The sequence below is a fragment of the Chlamydotis macqueenii genome, chromosome Z, assembly GCF_036417535.1.
Source record: "Chlamydotis macqueenii isolate bChlMac1 chromosome Z, bChlMac1.mat, whole genome shotgun sequence".
NCBI lineage: Eukaryota > Metazoa > Chordata > Aves > Otidiformes > Otididae > Chlamydotis > Chlamydotis macqueenii.
The window spans coordinates 20,780,590-20,799,557 of NC_141593.1; the positions used below are offsets into that span (position 1 = coordinate 20,780,590).

General features: G+C 44.1%; 1 protein-coding gene across 2 annotated transcripts in view; it reads left to right on the forward strand.

The window, feature by feature from the left end:
• Positions 1 to 821: 821 nt before the first annotated feature.
• Positions 822 to 18,968, forward strand: part of IPO11 (importin 11) — a 96,777-nt gene continuing 78,630 nt past the window's right edge. For both annotated transcript variants that reach the window (XM_086770683.1, XM_086770684.1), the window contains exons 1-4: positions 822 to 898; positions 13,278 to 13,360; positions 13,643 to 13,786; positions 15,202 to 15,302. In XM_086770683.1, coding sequence (XP_086626809.1) covers positions 13,649 to 13,786; positions 15,202 to 15,302 — 239 coding nt within the window. In that variant the 5' untranslated portion in view covers positions 822 to 898; positions 13,278 to 13,360; positions 13,643 to 13,648. The remainder of the gene's footprint in view (positions 899 to 13,277; positions 13,361 to 13,642; positions 13,787 to 15,201; positions 15,303 to 18,968) is intronic.

Sequence of the window (18,968 nt, forward strand, 5' to 3'; positions counted from 1 at the left end):
CACGCACACGGGAGCCCCCAACCCGCGGGCGGGAAGGACGAGCGGCCACCCCCCTACCCCTCCCCCACGGGTAGGCCGCGCGCCCCGCCCCCCGCTCGAGTCTCCGCCTCCGCGGGGAGAGGCGGCCGCGTGCCGCCGCTCGGCGCGCTGACGTCAGGGCGGCGCGCCGGGGGAGGCGCGGTGCGGCAGCGGCTGGTAGCGCCTCTTGGCGCGAGCTTCCGAACAGGCGGGGGTCTCGCGCGCCAGGCCCGCCCCGCCCCGCTGGCAGCGGTGAGCGCCGCGCTCGCGGGCTGACCCCCCCCCACCCCCCGCTCCCGCCGGTGCTCGGGGCCCTCCCGCCACGGCGGGCCGCGCCGCCGGGACCCGGGTGGCGGCTGGGACGGGAGAAGGGGAGAGAGGGGAAAGCGGCCTCGGCTTAGGGCGCGGAGCTGCGGGGCTGCAGCGCGGCGCTTCCTGACCCGCGGGGGCTGCGGTGCCGCCCCCCCGCGTGTCTCTCGGGGCTGCCCGGTGGCGTGCCGGTGCAGCGTGGCCTTTGCGTCACCTGTGCGGGCTTCTGCGGAGCGCCGAGGATGAGACAGCTCGGCTCTGCGTGTTGTATTGCTCGGCCATGGCGAAGCGCGCTCTCAGTCAGAAGAACGGGGCTGTGCCCTGATGCCGGAGAGCTGCTTCCTGGTGTCTCCTTGAAACGGTTTTCAGCCCGGGCAGAGCTGGCGGGGAGGCGTCAGGAGAATACGAGGCGTTAAGCGGCGTGGTGTTTTGAAAGAACCTGGTGTTGGTAGGAAAGGGCCTTCATTAAAGGTGGCTTTAATTTTCTTCCTGCAGGTTGAAGACCAGCAGTTGAAGTGTTACTGTAAAGCAGATTCTGTCCTAAATCAAAGGCAGGGTCAGTGGAGCAGCGGTGAGTTATTTCTCTGGTTTGTTACCTTAGAACACAACAGCCTGCGTTTAATGTAAGAATGTGGCCCTGAACACAGTACCAGTACTGCTTCCGGCCTCTGCTTCTGTGTACCTTTCTTCCTCTGTCCTGTAAGTGGAGGGATGTCTGTCGCGCGTTTGCCTTGGCTTTCAAGTTACTGTTCGCACTTGTGAGAATTACCTCTGTCTCTACAAAGAGCATGCTCCCTGTGGGTTTTGGATTCTTGAAACTTCACTTTAATACCGGCTTTCTTCATTGCTCTCTACTTTTCGTCTCTTGTTCTTTCATTGCACTGTTTTGCACAAGGGCATTTAGTACCGTATGTGTAAATGACCTAATAAAGCTTTTTGTTACCCAAGCTTTACATATAAAATTTTAAAACTGTGTCGTCAGAAGCATGGTTAGACTGAAATCGTTTAAGGCTGTTTCAGAGCATGAGGGGCAGACTGAAACTTGCATTTCCGTTTCAGCTATTGCACACTAGTTTGTTATAAATTGTTCTGTCTTGTCTTTTTGAAAATCTGTTAAAATGAGGTGAACTAGGAAGAAGTCAAAGGAATGAGATTGGTCCTCTGAGACTGCCAGTCCTATAAGCTTACTGTTAAACATTAAAAATCTTCTGTTCTCTCTGGGTGTCCGTTTGGCTTTTTGTATGTCATCAATACTGAACTCTGATGGAGTCTCTTACGAGTTGTATCCAAACAAATAAATCCTTGGAGTAGTCCCACTTACTATTTTACTGCCTGTTTTTCTCTGTTAGGAGTTTTTGGTCAATTTGGTGTTTTCTGTTTAGCCTGAAAGGCTGTTCTTGTCCTCAATATTTCTAGCACAATCTGACTTACTTCCCTTAATATTTTTGTCAACCTTGTGCACTGCTGTCCATTATTCCTGTGTTCCTCCTTGGTCTGTCTTCTTTTATCCTTTGTATCTTCTGCATGCTGATTTTTTTTCAGACTACGGTTTTCGTTTCAGTGTCACATTTTTATAAAAATAACTATGTGGAAGTTCTATTCCTCTATTTCTGTCAGTAGCAGTATGGGAAAAAAAAAACATGTAAGTCTTTCCTGTTTAGACATTTTTACTTGTGGTCTTTACTGTGGCTTAAATTGGGCAAAGTATAGACCGCCTTGTTCATTTAAGTAAAAAAAAAATTAATCTGCTGGTTTTGAAAAGTCTTGGTAATGCCTGACATTAGTCATTGTAGTGATGGCAGTCATTATTGTAGTTGTTAGTAGGTTTAAGTAGTACCTTGAATAGCCAGGGTACTGGCAGTTCTTTTGCTTGTACTCCTCAGTAGATGTACCAACATTAGGCATGATTGATACAGGTGCTGTAATGTTAGAAAAGAGACTCATGGGGAAGTTCATAGAAGGCTGGAGAGAGATTGATATAACTACCAGCTGTTCCTGAAATTGACAGTATCCTTAAAAGCATGGCTAATATGTCACGCCAGTGTCACTATGAATGTTAGCATTTGCGTGGCTCATTTCAGAAGGTGACACACAAGTGGTTATTGGGGCTTTTCGGAATGTAAACTTTGTTTTTCCTGTTTTCCTTAAAACAAAGGTACTGGAAAAGACAGTCTTAAGTTTTTGCTTGAACCTCTCACCCTGCAGTTTGTAGCTTTATAGTTACTGATCAGTTATATAATCTACTGACAAGAAGTGTTTGGCTCTGACTTCTTGTATATGCCCTTCAGGAAGTCAGCTGTGAGTGTCTATGAAGTCTCTCCTTAACATCCCCTTTGCTAAACAAGCCCTCAACTCCTCCTCATAGGTAGTTTGCTTTAGACCCCAGACCATCTTAGTAACTCTGGCCTCTCTCCAGTTCCTACACTTTTTTCTTGAACTGGGGAATGGGAAAACTATGATTACAAAATTGAAAACGGTATTCTAGACGCAATATCGGATGCTCCTGGGTAAAGGAGGACTACATCCCTAGAGCTGCTTGCTACATTCTTCTTAAAGTAGCCCAGTATGTATCTGCATGATTATCATAGAATCATAGAATGGTTAGGGTTGGAAGGGACGTTCAAAGGTCATCTAGTCCAACCCCCCTGCAAGGAGTCTCCAGCCAGATCAGGTTGCTCAGAGCCCTGTCCATCCTGGCCTTGAACGTTTCCAGGGATGGGGCATCCACCACATCTCTGGGCAACCTGTTCCAGTGTTCTACAACCCTCATTGTAAAAATTTTTTTCCTAATATCTAATCTGAATCTGTGTCCCTCTATTTTAAAACCATTACCCCTCGTCCTATCACAACAGGCCCTACTGAACAGCCTCTCCCCATCTTTCTTGTAGGCCCCCTTGAGGTACTGGAAGACCGCTATCAGGTCTTCCCAGAGCCTCCTCTTCTCCAGGCTGAACAGCCCCAACTCTCACAGGAAAGGTGCTCCAGCCCTCTTATCATCTTCGTGTCCCTCCTCTGGACCCTCTCCAACTGGTCCATGTCCTTCTTATGTTGGGGGCTCCAGAACTGGACACAGTACTCCAGGTGGGGTCTCACCAGGGCAGAGTAGAGGGGCAGAATCACCTCCCTCGACCTGCTGGCCACGGTCCTCTTGATGCAGCCCAGGATGTGATTTTGGGTGATGTATTTACCACTTTATCTCCTGATTTCATAGAAGCTTAACTGAATGCGTTCTTGCACCTCATTACAGTGGAAAATAGTTTATTGAATTAATAAGAAAGGAACAAAAAATGTACTTAATTAGTTGCTTGAATGTGAGTTGTTATACTGCATTCTTTGAAGTCTTGAAAAAGTGAAGTGTGGAGGTGTTTACTGGTGAAGTCCTTTGTTTTGTTCCCTTGCAGATGTGTAGCAGTTCTTGATTTGTTTTTGTAACTGGCATATAATTTTAAAATTTGGATGTATTTCAGTGTTACGGGAAAAGTGCCCATTGCCTGAGCGAAAGGATTGACTGCTCAGGAAAAAAACATTAAACCAGCATGGCAGAACATTTAAGAGACTTGGAATATTCTGTGAAGTAAACTGTGTATGCAGATACTTTCTTAAAAAGGGAATTGAAGAATTAAGAGTAGAACAGAAGCGACTCTTGGATTTTTGCCAGGGAAGGGAGATTAAGGAGTTCAGGAGTGGGAATGCAAGTGCAAGACATTGGATGGTAATGAAGAGAAGCTTATATTGGTTCTTGTGGTTTCTGAAGACACCTCGTCTTCGGAATGGGAAGGGAAGACCTCACTATGCTAAGGGGTGGCATTTGATGTGTTGCTTGTCTTCTAGGTAACTGAGTTTGTTTTTTTTCCTGTCAGCTGCAACTTGAGAATGTGCTGTTTTCTCAGTTCTGTGCATATTCAGTGGAATCTTGGAGAGCAGCTTTTCCTTGTTGTGTGTGGTTAGGCTCTTTTCCCTCATGCAAGAATTTGTTCAAGCATGGCAGTAGAGCCATTGGATTTACAGCTGACGGTATTGAACATTTCTAATTGAAGAGATTTCTTTTCTGTCCTCCTGCACCTGGCATGTGGTACTTAGTTATGACATCAGTGGATATGAACCACAGAAATGTGGCAGAAAGCAAGCAACATTCCTGAAATTGCTCAGAGTTTATCGTTGTTCTGGTTTTGTTTAGCGAGGAGGGGCCTAAAGTGGTAGCTTCTGTAGGAAACTGCTAGAAATTGCTCCCCTTTGTTCAGTGGACTTGGCCGGGCCTAGGGCGGACCTGCTGCTGGCCAAGGCCAAGCCAATTGGTAGCAGAATGTTCCGTGATAACACCACTGTGATAACGTATTTAAGAAGGGGAAAACAGGAAAAAAAAGGGGATGATGTGAAGCAGCTGAGCCAGGACAGACAAGGGGAGGTGCGAGCCTTGTGCGCCTTGCAGGCCTCACCCTCTGGCCTCCCGCCGGGTGGCCGACTGGGCCCAACTTGGCCCGGCCCAGCTGCAAGAAGTGGAGAGGAGATGAGAAGTGAATGAGATGTAAAAAGATCCTCAGAGGCATCTGCCTGAGCCCATTGTGAAGAATTTCTTGTGAGGGGAACGGCTGCAGATGCCAAGGTCAGTGAAGAAGGAGGGGGAGCAGTAATGCAGCTCCCAGCAGAGATTCCCCTGCAGCCCGTGGTGCAGCCCATGGTGAGGCCGGCTGTGCCCCTGCAGCCCATGGAGGTCCACGGAGGAGCAGAGATCCCCCTGCCGCCTGGGGAGGACCCCACGCTGGGGCAGGTGGATGCCTGAAGGAGGCTGTGGCCTGTGGAGGGCCTGTTTGGGCAGCTGTTCTGGAGAGACTGCATCCTGTGGAAGAGATGACCCAAGCTGGAGCAGTTTCACGAAGGACTGTGGCCCGTGGGAGGGACCCCAGGCTGAAGCAGGGGAGGAATGTGAGGAGTTCTTCCCCTGACAACAAAGCAGCGGCGTAAAACAACATGTGATGAACTGACCGCAACCCCTATTCCCTCTTCCCCGTGTGCTGCTCCAGCGGGGAAGGTAGTAGAGATAATGTTAAGCCTGGGAAGAGGGAGGGGTTGGGGGAGGTTATCTTGTTCCCTGTCTCATTCTCCTGCTAGCTTTAGAAATAAATGAATAGTTTTCCCCAAGTCGAGTCTGTTTTGCCCTTAATGGTAACTTTAAGGATTTCTCCCCATCCTTATCTCAAACCTCGAGCCATTTTTCTTATATGATCTCCCCCTATTCTCTTGGAGGGTTGGGGGAGTGGGAGAGAGACTGCGTAGTCTGGTCCTGGTCGGGGCTGAACTACGACAATGGTGAAGACAGTCTGAGATTAGCAAGTGAAGATGGGAAATGCTATCCTTACCTAGTGATCAAACTTGGAAATTCATGCTCTTTTGACTCAAAGCATAGACTTTGCCTTCCTTCTAAGAAAATGTTGCTTATTAGGTTGACTGACTCTGCCAGCATTTCTATTCATGCCTCATGGCTCTGAAGGTACGCAAAAGATGTCAGCTGTTTAATACTCACCTCCTCTGTTTCGTCTCTAGGACAGTCTTGTAGAACTCGTTCAACAAGCTCTAGAAGTACCCCACAGACTGTGGAGGAAATCCTTGTCCCTGTGGTGTAATCCATGTTCCTCTGCCTGTGCTGCACAACAGCAAAGCTTGATTTGTAAGAGGTGAAAATTGTCTCTGTCCCACAATATCAGAGCCAATATTAATGAGCCTTTGCTGTGGGATCTAAGAGCCTCTGTATGTCCTCTGTGTAAATTATGTTCTGAAGAGGCCTGATGTGTCAGTTAAAAAAAAAAAAAAAGAAAAAAAGGAGGGTAGTGGAATGGGTCACAGCAGCCTAAGATTGGAGAGATCTGGGTTTAAAGCTCTAACGTACAGGTACGTTCTGTCTGCAGGGATTGATTTCACAAAGGCATCTGTACATGACAGTAATTAAAACTGTTTTTTGGGAGGATCCCATTAACACGAGGTGTGAGCTGATGCCCTCATTGAGTCAATCATCTTTACAGAGTGCACACAGAGGATAAGTACCCAATAGAAATCCTGTTGGTGAGAAAAGAGAGAGACTTTGTCAGTGAAATGGCCTCTTAGGACCTGAGCCTGTAACGGCTTGACACTGTTGGATGTCCCTTATTCCTCCTTCCTCCCCTAGCTGGTGCTGGTCTCTGTGGAATAGTGTGCTCAAGTGGCTTGACTTTTTGGCTTATTTTTTTTTGTTTTCCTTCCCCCCCATTTTGGGGTCAATTATTAGCTTGTCTCTGTCATAATATGTAAGCCTGCCCTAAGTTCACGTTTTGATAAGACAGAGAAACAAAATAAGATTGATTTACAGGATTAGATCCCAGGAACTTATGGTTTTGCTTTTAGAAATCAGTTTTAATTAAATGTTCTCTAGCTAGCAGGTGTGCTGAAGCCATCTTGAAGGTGTGCTATTGTTTTGTTATTTGCCTGTTGTTAGGCATTAAGGAAGAAATTTTTTACAATGAGGGTAGTGAAACGCTGGAACAGGTTGCCTGGAGAGGTAGTGGATGGCCCATCCCTGGAAACATTCAAGGCCAGGTTGGATGGGGCTCTGAGCAACCTGATCTGGTTGGAGGTGTCCCAGCTCCTTGCAGGGGGGTTGGACTAAATGGCCTTTAAAGGTCCCTTGTCCCTTCCAACCCAAAGCATTCTATGATTCTATGATTAGTAAAAAAGAAGCTTTGCGAGTATTGCTCTTGGGGCTTGTTTTTGTTTTCTTTAGATCTGCCAGCTAATTATTTTGGAATAAGAAAATGCAAGAAAGCTTCATAGGTTTTGTGTTTGTACTGTATGAATGTCAGTAATTAAGTCTTCTGATGAGAGCTGTTCTAGGTGAAGTACATAAATTTTTAGTAGAAGTACTGTTCTGTTTGGGGGAAACTCCCCTTTTCTACATTAGATTTAAATGTAGCTGAGGAATAATTTACTTTAGCTGACATGATCTTAATTTTGTAGTGCAAAATCAATTGTTATGTGAATGCACCATAGTCCATTTTTTTCCTCTCAAATAAACATGACCTTGCAATGAATCTTTAGCAAATATCTGGGTATGTGCTGCAGATTAACTTTTGCTACACATGCAGTTTTCCCATGTGTTATGGTTTAGCCCTGCTCAGCAGTTAAAATGACACACAGTTGCTCTCTCACAGGGTATGTTTCCAGCCATTTGGTAATTGCTTCTACCACTGTAAGCACATGGCGCTTGCCTTGGCAGGTTTCTGGGAGTGTGATGCCATCAACTTGCCAGGCCTCTCCATATTTATATTTCAGCCATTATCTTCAATACCACAGAAGCTTTGACTGCTTGGCTTGCTTGATTGCAGCACATGTTTCACATTCATGGATAATCTGTGTGATAGTGTCCATGGTCAAATGCACCCCTTGATCACAAGCCCATGTGTGTTTCACCTCTTCCCTGATGGCCTGCGGTGTCATAAGCCCGCCAAGCTAAAAATAATTCACCCTTATGCTGCCAGTCCAGATCCACCTGAGCCACTTCAAATTTAGCAGCTTGATCCACCTGCTGGTTGTTTTGATGTTCTTCCGTGGCTCAGCTCTTGGGCACATGAGCATCTACATGACGTACTTTTCAACCAGATTCTGTAGCCGGGTGGCTACACTGCAGCAGCCCAGGTGGGTTTTTCTCTACGGTGCCAGTTGCTCTGCTTCCATTGCTTTAACCACCCCCGTAGGGCATTTGTCACCATCTATGAATCAGTTATAAGATAGAGCACAAGCCGTTTTTCCCATTCAGCAATGTCTAAAGCCAGCTGGATGGCATTCACCTCTGCAAACTGACTCAATTCACCTTTTCCATCAGCGGCTTCTGCAACTTGTTTAGGATTCCACACAGCAGCTTTCCACCTTTGATGTTTTCCTGCAATATGACAGGACCCATCCATGAACAGGGCATACTGCTTCTCATTTTCTGGTAGATTATTATATGGTTGCACCTCTTCAGCATGTGTAACCTTCTCTGGTGGCATTCCAAAATCTTTGGCTTCTGGTCAGTCCAGATCACTTCCAAGATCCCTGGGAGACTGGGGTTTCCTGTTCGAGCCCACTGGGTGATCAGTGCAACCCACTTACTCTACGTAGCATCAGTTGCATGATGTGTAGAGGGCACCCTCCCTTTGAACATCCAGCCCAGCACTGATAGTCGGGGTGCCAGCAGGAGCTGTGCTTCAGTACCAATCACTTCTGAAGCAGCTTGAATTCCTTCATGTGCTGCCAGTATCTCTTTTTCAGTTGGAGTACAGCAGGCCTCATATCTTCTGTATCTCTGGCTCCAGAACCCAAGGGGTTGACCACGGGTTTCCCCTGGTGCTTTCTGCAAAAGATTCCAGATAGGGCCATTCTCCCCAGCTGCGGTGTAGAGCGCGTTTTTAATATTTAGTCTTGACCGAACTGGCCCCAGGGCTACTGCATGAACAATCTCCTGTTTAATTTGTTCAAAGGCTTGTCGTTGCTCAGGGCACCATTTAAAATAATTTCATTTAAAATAATTTCCTTTCAGGTTACTTCTTAGACAGGGCTTATAATCATACTGTAATTTGGAATGTGCATTCTCCAGAAACCCACAATGCCTAAGAACACTTGTGCTTCCTTTTTGTTAGTTGATGGAAACACAGCTGTTGTTTTATTAATGACATCCGTTGGAATCTGATTATGCCCATCTTGCCATTTTATTCCTAAAAACTGGATTTCTTGTGCAGGTTGTTTGACCTTACTTTGTTTTATGGCAAACCTGGCTTTCAGGAGGATTTTAATTATTTTCTGCCTTTTTTCAAAAACCTTCTGCTGCAGTGTTGTCCCGTATGTTGGTGTCATCAATGTATTGCAGGTGCTCTGGAGCTCCACCCTTTTCCAGTGCAGTCTGGATCAGCCCATGGCAAATAGTGGGGCTGCGTTTCCACCCCTGGGGCAGTTGATTCCAGGTCTACTGGATACGCCTCCAAGTGAAAGCAAACTGTGGCCTGCATTCTGCTGCCAAAGGGATTGAGGAGAACGCATTAGGCGGGGCCCCTCTAATCCTGGCCGCAGTATTCATTGGTTGTTTCTTGTAAATATACATCAGAAGTCCCTTCAAGAGGATCAGAAGCAAGGCCATTCCTTCTCCTCTGCCTATGGAAGACTAGTGCAACAATCTTCTGGGGAGAACTGCCATTTGCAATTGTTTTTCCCTGCAACTCACATACCTATGTCTGAGGCTGAGGTAGGTTTCCTATCCTTCCTCATGTCCTCTCCTTGATCACGTAAGGTAAACCACAGGGTACCTTGCTGTGTGTACTGTCTCGCTTGAGCAGGGAAATGTTTACTCCTAATAGCTGAAATATTGGCCTGTCCCGATGGGTAGCTGGACATATCCTCTTTTTGAATTACTATAACTCCCAGGACAGTTTCTCCACAGCTGGGATGCAGGCCCGTAGGGAGGAAGAGAGACTTTCTTCATATTGCTGGCATTAGCCAGCCAGTTCATCCACTGTTTCTTCCTCTCTGTCTTTCCAGGTCATAACTGCCAATGAGTTGGCATATGATGCTGGTGTGCTTTGAACAAACTTCCACTACATTAGTCATGTGCACTTGACTTCATCTGGATCTTTAGATAACTGCTCATTGTCCAGGTCATCATAAATGACCTCCAGCACAGCTAATTCCCTCAGGTGCTGGATACCCCTCTCCATGGTCACCAGCGTGCCTTGGTGATATATTACATCCTCCTTGAAAGGATACCTTTCCTTCACACCTGGAAGTAGTCACCTCCAAAGGCTGAGGTTTCATGTCCCTTTTCCAATTGCTTTGTCAATGCCCTCTTCTTTAGAAATGGATCCCAGCTGCCTAGCTTTTGTACCTTCTAGTTCTAGGCTACTGGCCTCATTATTCCAGAATTGGAACAGCCATCTGACAGTGTGCTCACCTGGACGATGGCTGAAATCTTTTTGCATGTCTCATAGCTCACTCAGGGATAGAGAGTGAGTGGTCACAGTCTCATTTATGAGTTCTTCCTCTAAGGAAGAGGAGGACCCCTTCTGCTGAGTTCTTCCTTGGCACAAAGCAGATGATTCTTCTTCCTCCTCCTGTTTTGTTGATGGCCCCGCTTCAGAGCAGTCTGCCTCCTCACTGACAGGGTGGTATGCTTCTTCCTGCTCCTCCATCTTAGGAGAAACTTCTTCATCCCTTACTAAAAGAGCAGACTTCCAGGTTTTCTTCTTGTGTACAGGAGCAACTGATACCAGCACAGGTTCATTCTCTGGTTCAGCTGCAGCACCTTTGCTGGGGTTTGAGTAGCCACAGTGCTGGTCAGTCTGTTTTCCCTCTCTTTCCCTTGAGGGTGCTGCATAACATGGAGCAGTAGATACTAGTCAGGGCCTGGAACAGTGCAGTCAGTTGTGATTCTTTAGAATAGCCACAACATTTTTTCTTCAAATACTCTGTCACTTTATCAGGGTACTTTAGTTTTTCAGGACTAAAATTCCAAACCGTGGGAGGTGAAAAGTTCTCTATATACCTGCCTGTATTCTCCCATATGCGATGCTACACATGACTATCCCACCTCAGGGCAGATCTCTGGGGGATATTCCTAAAAGTGTTTTTGTAACCCTAAATGAGACCTGGGACACATTTAAGAGACATAGCACTTAACGTCATGCTGGCTTGAATATCCCGTGGATTTTCAAAGTTCTCAAAGTGTTGTAACTACCCTGGAGGTGAAGAAGTTGGGGAAGTAATCTGCATACAGATACCAACTTATCTTTAAGGCCATTGATGTTACCATATCATAAGTTGATATTGCATAGTACCACAAAATGATAATTCTCATAATTTTCCCCCAGGTGATAAACAGCAGTGGTCTTCTGAGAAGTAAGCTGAGAATTTGAATATTTAAGTTTGTTATGCAAAGGTCTCATAATTGCAGGAAGATTTTAGAGAATCTGCAAATTGATAAGGGTTGAAATGATTGATGCAAGTAGATACAAAGAAATAGAAGACAGATTTGTTTTGCGGGGTGAGGTGGATTGACCTTGGCTGCCAGGTGCCCATTGGTACTCTATCAGGTACTCTATCACTCCTAGCTTCTCTGCCTGCTCTGTAGCAGCACAGGAGGATGGAGAATGGGGGTTGCAGTCAGTCCATCATGTGTTATCTCTGCCCATCCATCCTCTTCACACTCTTCCACTATCTCCTGTGGGGTCCCTCCCACAGGAGACAGTCTTCCACAAATTTCTCCAGTGTGGGTCATTCCCACGGGCTGCAGTTCTTCATAGACTTCTCCAGTGTAGGTCCCTTCCATGGTGTGCCATCCCTCAGGAACAGACTGCTCCAGCATGTGCTCCTCTCCACAGGGTCATAGGTCCTGCCAGGAGGCTGCTCCAGCATGGGCTTCCCACGAGGCCACAGCCTCCTTCATGTGCCCACCTGCCCCGACGTGGGGTCCTCCACAGGCTGCAGGGAGAGCTGTGCTCCTCCTTGGGCCTCCATGGGCTGCAGGGGGACAGCCGGCCTCACCATGGGCTGCAACATGGGGTTCAGGGGTATCTCTGCCTGAGGCACCTCCTGCCCTTCTTTCTTCACTGAGCAGGGTGTCTGCAGGGCTGTTCCTCTCACATATCGTCACTCCTCTCTTCTGACTGCTGCCCCACAGCAGGGTTTTTTCCCCGCTTAAATCTGTTACGCCAGAGGCACTACCACTGTCACTGATGGCTTGGCCTTGATCAGCAGTGGGTTCGTCTTGGATCCTGCTGGCATTGTCTCTATCAAACATGGGGGAAGCTTCTGGCAGCTTCTCATAGAAGCCACCTCTATAGCCCCCACCGCTGGCTACCAAAACTTTGCCATGCAAACACCATAAACAGAGCATTTAAAGCAGAGAGCTAGAAAGATGCATCCCAAGGGAAATATAAAGCAGGGTTTTATAAAAGTTTTTTAACTTTTAACAAGAATTGTTCTGTTCAGTTATTGCTGTAAAGAGAGACCTGATTTTGTGGTTCATAGTCTCGAAAGTACACTTTCTTTAATCTTAGGACCTTCAATTTCTAGTCTATTTTTTGTTGAGGATGATCGGAGACTTATAGGTTGAGAGTTGTTAGGTTTGGTTTTGGTTTTTTTGGGTTTGTTTTTTTTTTTTGATTGTACAGGGCTACTACTGGTGTAAAAGATCTTTAATCTTGTTGCTAGTTTTGTTGTTAAGGTGGTGGTTTTCTGAAAAAAAAAAAAAACCCAAAATTTTAAACATATGTCAGAATAGGATTTCATTTCTCCAGCTTTCTTACTATCGCCGTAACAATTTTACACCTCAATTTTTTTTTTTTCCGGAAGGTTTAAAAAATAAACTTTTTTAGTGTTAAAAGGAAATCCTCAAGCCTGTTTGTTAAAGGTTGTTCATTTAGAAAACGTAAGTATATACATAATTTTTAAGTATATAAATAATTTTTGTGTATTACAAAAAGTTTACACAGGTTATAACCAGAAGTTTTTATAGACAGAAAACCAGTTTTAGTTGTCAGACTTCTTAGTTGCTTTTATGTATGTTTCTCTTTGATTTGTTGTAATGCTGTTTCTGTGGTCATTATGTATGTGATATCTGTTTGTGTCATCTGGAGAGCAATGTTTTGTTTTGTCTTTATAGAGTACAATAATGTATTTGTATTGGAATTTGGGCCATAGGCATTTTTAGTTCAGCTGTTTAGCATTTTGGGTGCTAAACAGATAACAAAGTAATACAAATATATTGAGGATAATTCAGTTTCATGTAGAACTCTTAATTGTGAAACTATAGTTCATCCTGTTTTAATCGATCTAAAATGTCTAGATCACTTTGAATTGTAGAATTTAACTATCTGAAATGGGTCATTTTCTCTTTTTGGAAAAAAGCTGTCAGAAAACACAGAAATGTTAATACTCTGCATCTTTGCATCTTTCAGACAACCCCATGGTTCACTTAGCCTACAGCTGAAGTCATCGCTATCTGTGGTTTCCCCTTACTTTGCTGTGCTTCATAGGAGAGGTAACTTGTTTAAAATAAAAATATTTCCTGTAGTTCCTCAGTATATGTGCTTGTAATGATAGGCTTAATGCTTACTTTTTCTGCTGAGAGGGTGCTGAAAGCAAAATAGTTTAAATTGCTGTGTTTTGACACTGCCTGTGAGTGGGTGTAACGCTATCTTACACAGTGTAGTCTAACGAAAAATTAGCATGGGATGTTTAGATAATATGAATGGAAAATACCTGTCTGTATTTGCTGTCTTTTTATTCTTAAGTGTTTTTCCTCCTTTTAAAATGTTCTCAGATTTTCATGGATCTCAATAGTGCTAGCACTATTGTTTTGCAAGTCTTGACCCAAGCTACTAGTCAAGATACTGCAGTGCTGAAACCAGCTGAGGAACAACTGAAGCAGTGGGAGACACAGCCAGGTTTTTATTCAGTCTTGTTGGTAAGATACAGTGGAAAAGTGCTATTAAGTAAACTTTGAGTAATTCTGAATGTGGCTGTTGAACTATAACCTCTGACACAAGCCTTGAAGCGTCATGGTCTGGCTACTAATATCCTTATGCTGTGCTGTGGTAGGCATTGTCATTACTGTGTCTCAAAGCAGGATATTTTCCCAGGCATTCTGAAGGAGGAGGAAATCCAACTTCTAGCAGAATGAGGGGGTGGGCTCTAGTGCTAAACCTCTTGTGAACTGTAGACAGTAGAAGGCCAAAAGCATCGTTGTCAAAAGGTACTTTTACTACGCCACTAGGCAGGGACACTTGTATTACCAAGGCAGTAACCACCTTTTCTTTATTGTGATGCATTTTGACTGTTTTCATGGAACTTCCCTCATGCTTGTTGTTGCACTAAGTTTGATACCCAGCTAGGAATGCTTGCTTTCTTGTCAGCAGAGAGAGACTCCCAGGGAGATTAGCTGACAGGGCTGGTGGTAAGGTTCCTGAAGGTTCCCTGCATTTTTCATGTCCCTTCTTAGTGAGCTTCTAAAAGCAATTGATACAAGTGGTGCACTCTTTCTACAGTGTACCGTATAATAAGACCACTGAGCTCACACTTACTTGCCTCCTAAAGGAGGAAGTAATGTCTCACCTTTTCAAGAAGGATCAATCTGATGCAATGGAAAACAAGAAGAGGGCTGCTGTTCAGAGTAGTACCTGTATTAAGATTCAGTAGGCTACCTTTATTTTATCTTTTCCTGGTTGGTTAATTTTGCAATGTTACTACATAAAATAATCCTTCTGTGTTTGTCAGCGTATACGTACTGGTACATAAAAGTGTACCTAGGTAGATACAGATATATGTATGTGTATACACAGATAGCTTTTTAGTACTAGGAACTAATTTCCCAGAATAAGCATAGGCAACTTTGAGAGTTGGTGTGCTATGAGGTCACTGTTTTGCAATCAACAGTGGTGGTCAGACCGGTTGTCAGCACATGTCAAGATGATGAAGGAATCTCCTGAAAGCTGACATCTGACTAGAATAAGAAATTGTGTTGTGCAGTGACACAGACTTTTGAGAGCTGTGTCATTAAAGAATGAAATAACTAGCTAGCAATTGTTACCCTTTTATTCCCTGCTCAGCCAGACGAGAATAGAAATATATTTGACCTATATGTGGTATTTTTTTTAATAAATCAAGTGTTAGGGCTAGTGCTGAACATTTTTTAACCTTTAAAAATTAATATTTAACACATTGCTTCACTTGTCTGTCAAATGCTAATGCATTTTGTTTACATACATTTGTGCATACAGAGGTGTGTGTATTTATACATATGCCAGTGCATGTGTTGATATGATTTCTGTCCAGTCTGTGGTGTTGAGCAGTTTTTAACTTATTTTTTTTTTAATTAAACAGAATATCTTTACAAATCATACCCTGGATGTGAATGTAAGATGGTTAGCTGTGCTGTACTTTAAAAATGGAATTGATCGCTACTGGAGACGGGTTGCACCACAGTAGGTTCTAATCTTCTTCCACTTAACCTTCTACTGTATGTTTTGTTACACTTCCCAAACTAGAAAACAGCAAATTCCTTGCTCCATAGACATTCCTTTAGAATTCATGGTGAACTGATAAAATGTTTCCACATCAGGACGATGATGAACCCTTCTGTTTTTGTATTACTTCTTACATCTCTGTTCATGCTTTACTTTTGGAAACTGAGGTAAAAGGCTATTTCATAGATACCAGATTTTGAAATGACATTGTAAGTACTATAACGTGAAGACCTGGACATTCTTATAGTGGCAGATGTGGAAATTAGGAAGTCTCTTGGAGATATTATTGGAAAGACATTTAATTTAAGCTGATTCCTAATTCATATTGAATGCATACATGAGAAAGAGGCAGTGGCTCTCATGATAGCAGGTTTTGGTCTTTATTTTTTGTTATTCTGGTATGTGGGTTCTGATAATGCATGACAAAAAGTTATCCAAAGAAGCTAAAAATCTAATCAGTATTCTTGAGCACCACATCACTTACTTAAAAGTTACAAACAGTGCCATTGTATTTGTAATACCTACAGAATTATATGCTTCTGCACGTTCTCTGTGAAGTTTTTTCTTTTTTTTTGCTTTAAAAAGTAGGTGTAATTCTCAAAAGATTTTCAGTTTTCCTTCACTGTTTTCAGGTACTAAGAAAAACCTTGAAGTGTTCAGTCTGTCTCTTAAATGCCAGTAATGTCTCTTAAATAAATAGGTGGGATATTACAGTCAGATTGTATAGGGCATAAATTGGAATTCCAGGTCTAGTTTTTATGGGTCATGAACCTAAGCCAGTTCACAAAGTATGGTATGATTTTCACTGTATCCTTTATTTGAGGTTGTTTAATGTGTTTTGACTTAGATTGTAATCTTTTCCAAAGACCTACCAATAGAAGGAAAGTGATGAAATTCTGCATATGCGGGACATTTTGAATATTGTAGCACTCCTTCATTACTATGTAAAGCACTAGAGTTTTTGTGTATGTGGGTTGGTATAAAATTTTGAAACATCTGCAGATGTTCAGATTCTCTTTTAGGTGAGAGGAAAACACCATCTTTTGCATGGAAGATGCATGTATCTTTGACATTTTTGATTAAAGTGGTGAGATAATGCTGCTTACATTCCTGTTACTTAGCAAACATTATTCAAAGCAATTAAAATATATTGTTCCAATTAGTTAGTGTTTTTAGATAGACATTAGTAGCACTTCTCGTGGAAAAAAAACCCATAGTTTATTTCCTACAGAAGTAATAACTACAATTTTACTGTTTGAATCAAGATAAAAATTGATTAACAGTCTTTCAATGTACTTTTCCTGTTGCAAATCTAATGTCATTAAGAAAATATAATTGTCTTTTGTTAAAGATTACATGGGGTAAATCTATATTAAATTTCCAGTGCAACTCCAGTTTTTCCCCATTCCTGATTTTTCTGTTGCAAACAGATTTTTATACCTGTATATTTCTCGGTGGGATCCTAATTTGGATCTATCTACTTTACTTAGATTTTGATTTAAAAAAAATCTAAGGAAAAAATTGTACCTTTGACATATCTCCCGTTTGCTAAATGTAACTAATTTGGTAGGTTGTTTGAAGAATTATGAAAACAGAGGAGGGTTCTTGCAGGCAGATATGTTCATATAGCATTAATTCCTTAGTAAACCATAGCTAAGTATAGCTTCTTTTAGAAGTATTTTGTCTTGAATATTTATGTACTTGTGGAGAACTTTAAATCTTGAAGAATTTTCCCATTAAGCTAAATGGCTCTGTTGTATAAAAGTCTGTTGAAGTTATTTTCAGTTGAATCAAGCAGAGCTAGCTTTAATCATAGAATCACAGAATAGTTTGGGTTGGAAGGGACCTTTAAAGGTCATCCAGTCCAACCCCCTGCAAGAAGCAGGGACATTTCCAACCAGATCAGGTTGTTCAGAGCACTGTCCAACCTGGCATCGAATGTTTCCAGGGATGGGGCATCTACCGCCTCCCTGGGCAACTTGTTCCAGTGCTTCACCACTCTTTGTAAAAATTTTTTTCCTTATATCTAATCTGAATCTGCTTGCTTCTATTTTAAGACCTCGTCGTATCACTACAGGCCCTGCTAAAGAGTTTATCTCCATCTTTCTTATAAGCCCCCTTATAAGTCCACGTCCTTCTTATATTGGGGGCTCCAGAACTGGATGCAGTACTCCAGGTGGGGTCTCACCAGGGCAGAGTAGAGGGGCAGAATCACCTCCCTTGACCTGCTGGCACGCTTCTTTTGATGCAGCCCAGGATGTGGTTGTCTTTCTGGGCTGCATTGTCAGCTCATGTCCAGCTCTTCATCTGCTGGTACCCCCAAGTCCTTCTCCTCAGGGCTGCTCACAATCTGTTCTTTGCCCAGCCTATATTTGTGCTTGGGATTTCCCCGACGCTTGTGCAGGGCCTTGCCCTTGCCCTTGTTTGAGGCCGTGAGGTTTGCACGGGCCCACCTCTCCAGCCTGTCAAGGTTCCTCTGGATGGCAGCCCTTCCCTCTCGAGTGTTGACTGCACCAGAAACCATGGTGTCATCGGTGAACTTGCTGAGGGTGCACTGTATTCCACTGTTCATGTTGACAACAAAGATGTTAAACAGGGCCAGACCCAATACTAACCCCTGGGGAATGCCACTCACCACCAATCTCCACTTGGACATCAAGCTGTTGACTATAGGTCTTTGATTGCAGCCATCCAGCCAGTTCCTTATCCACTGAGTGGTCCATTGGTCAAATCCATGTCTCTCCAGTTTAGAGACAAGAATGTTGTGCGGGACAGCGTCAGATGCTTTGCATAAGTCCAGGTAGATGGCATCAGTTCATCATCCCTTATCTGCTAATGCTGTAACCATCATAGAAGGCCATGAAATTGGTCAGGCACGATTTGCCCCTAGTGAAGCCATGTTGGCTGTCACCAGTCACCTCCTTGCATTCCGTATGTCTTAAGGTGGTTTCCAGGAGGATCTGCTCCATGACCTTACCAGGCACAGAGGTGAGACTGACCAGCCTGTAGTTCCCAGAGTCTTCCTTGTTCCCGTTTTTAAAAACGGGGGTTATGTTACCCCTTTTCCATTCATCAGGAACCTCACCAGACTGCCACTTCTCAAATATGATGGACAGCGTCTTGACAACTTCATCTGCCAGTTCCCTCAGGACCCACAGATGCATCTCATCAGGTCCCATGGACTTGTGGACCTTCAAGTTCCTTAGATGGTCCCAAACCTGCTCCTGTGCTACAGTGGGCAGTTCTTCATTCTCCCAGTCCCTGCATTTGCCTTCTGTGACTTGAGCAATGTGGCTAGAGCCCTTGCCAGTGAAGACTGAGGCAAAAAAGTCATTGAGTACCTCAGCTTCCTCCACGTCCTGGGTAAGCAGGTCTCCTGTTTCCTTCTGGAGAAAGGCCCACATTCTCCCTGGTCTTCCTTTGATCCGTGACATACCTAAAGAAGCTTTTCTTGTTGTCCTAGATGTCCTTGGTCAGATTTAATTCTGTCAGGGCTTTTAGCTTTCCTAACCTGATTCCTGGCTGCTCAGACGGTCTCTTTGTATACTTCCCAAGCTACCTGGCTGCCTGTCCTTGCTTCCATCCTCTGTAGGCATCCTTTTTGGTTTTCAGTTTGTCCAGGAG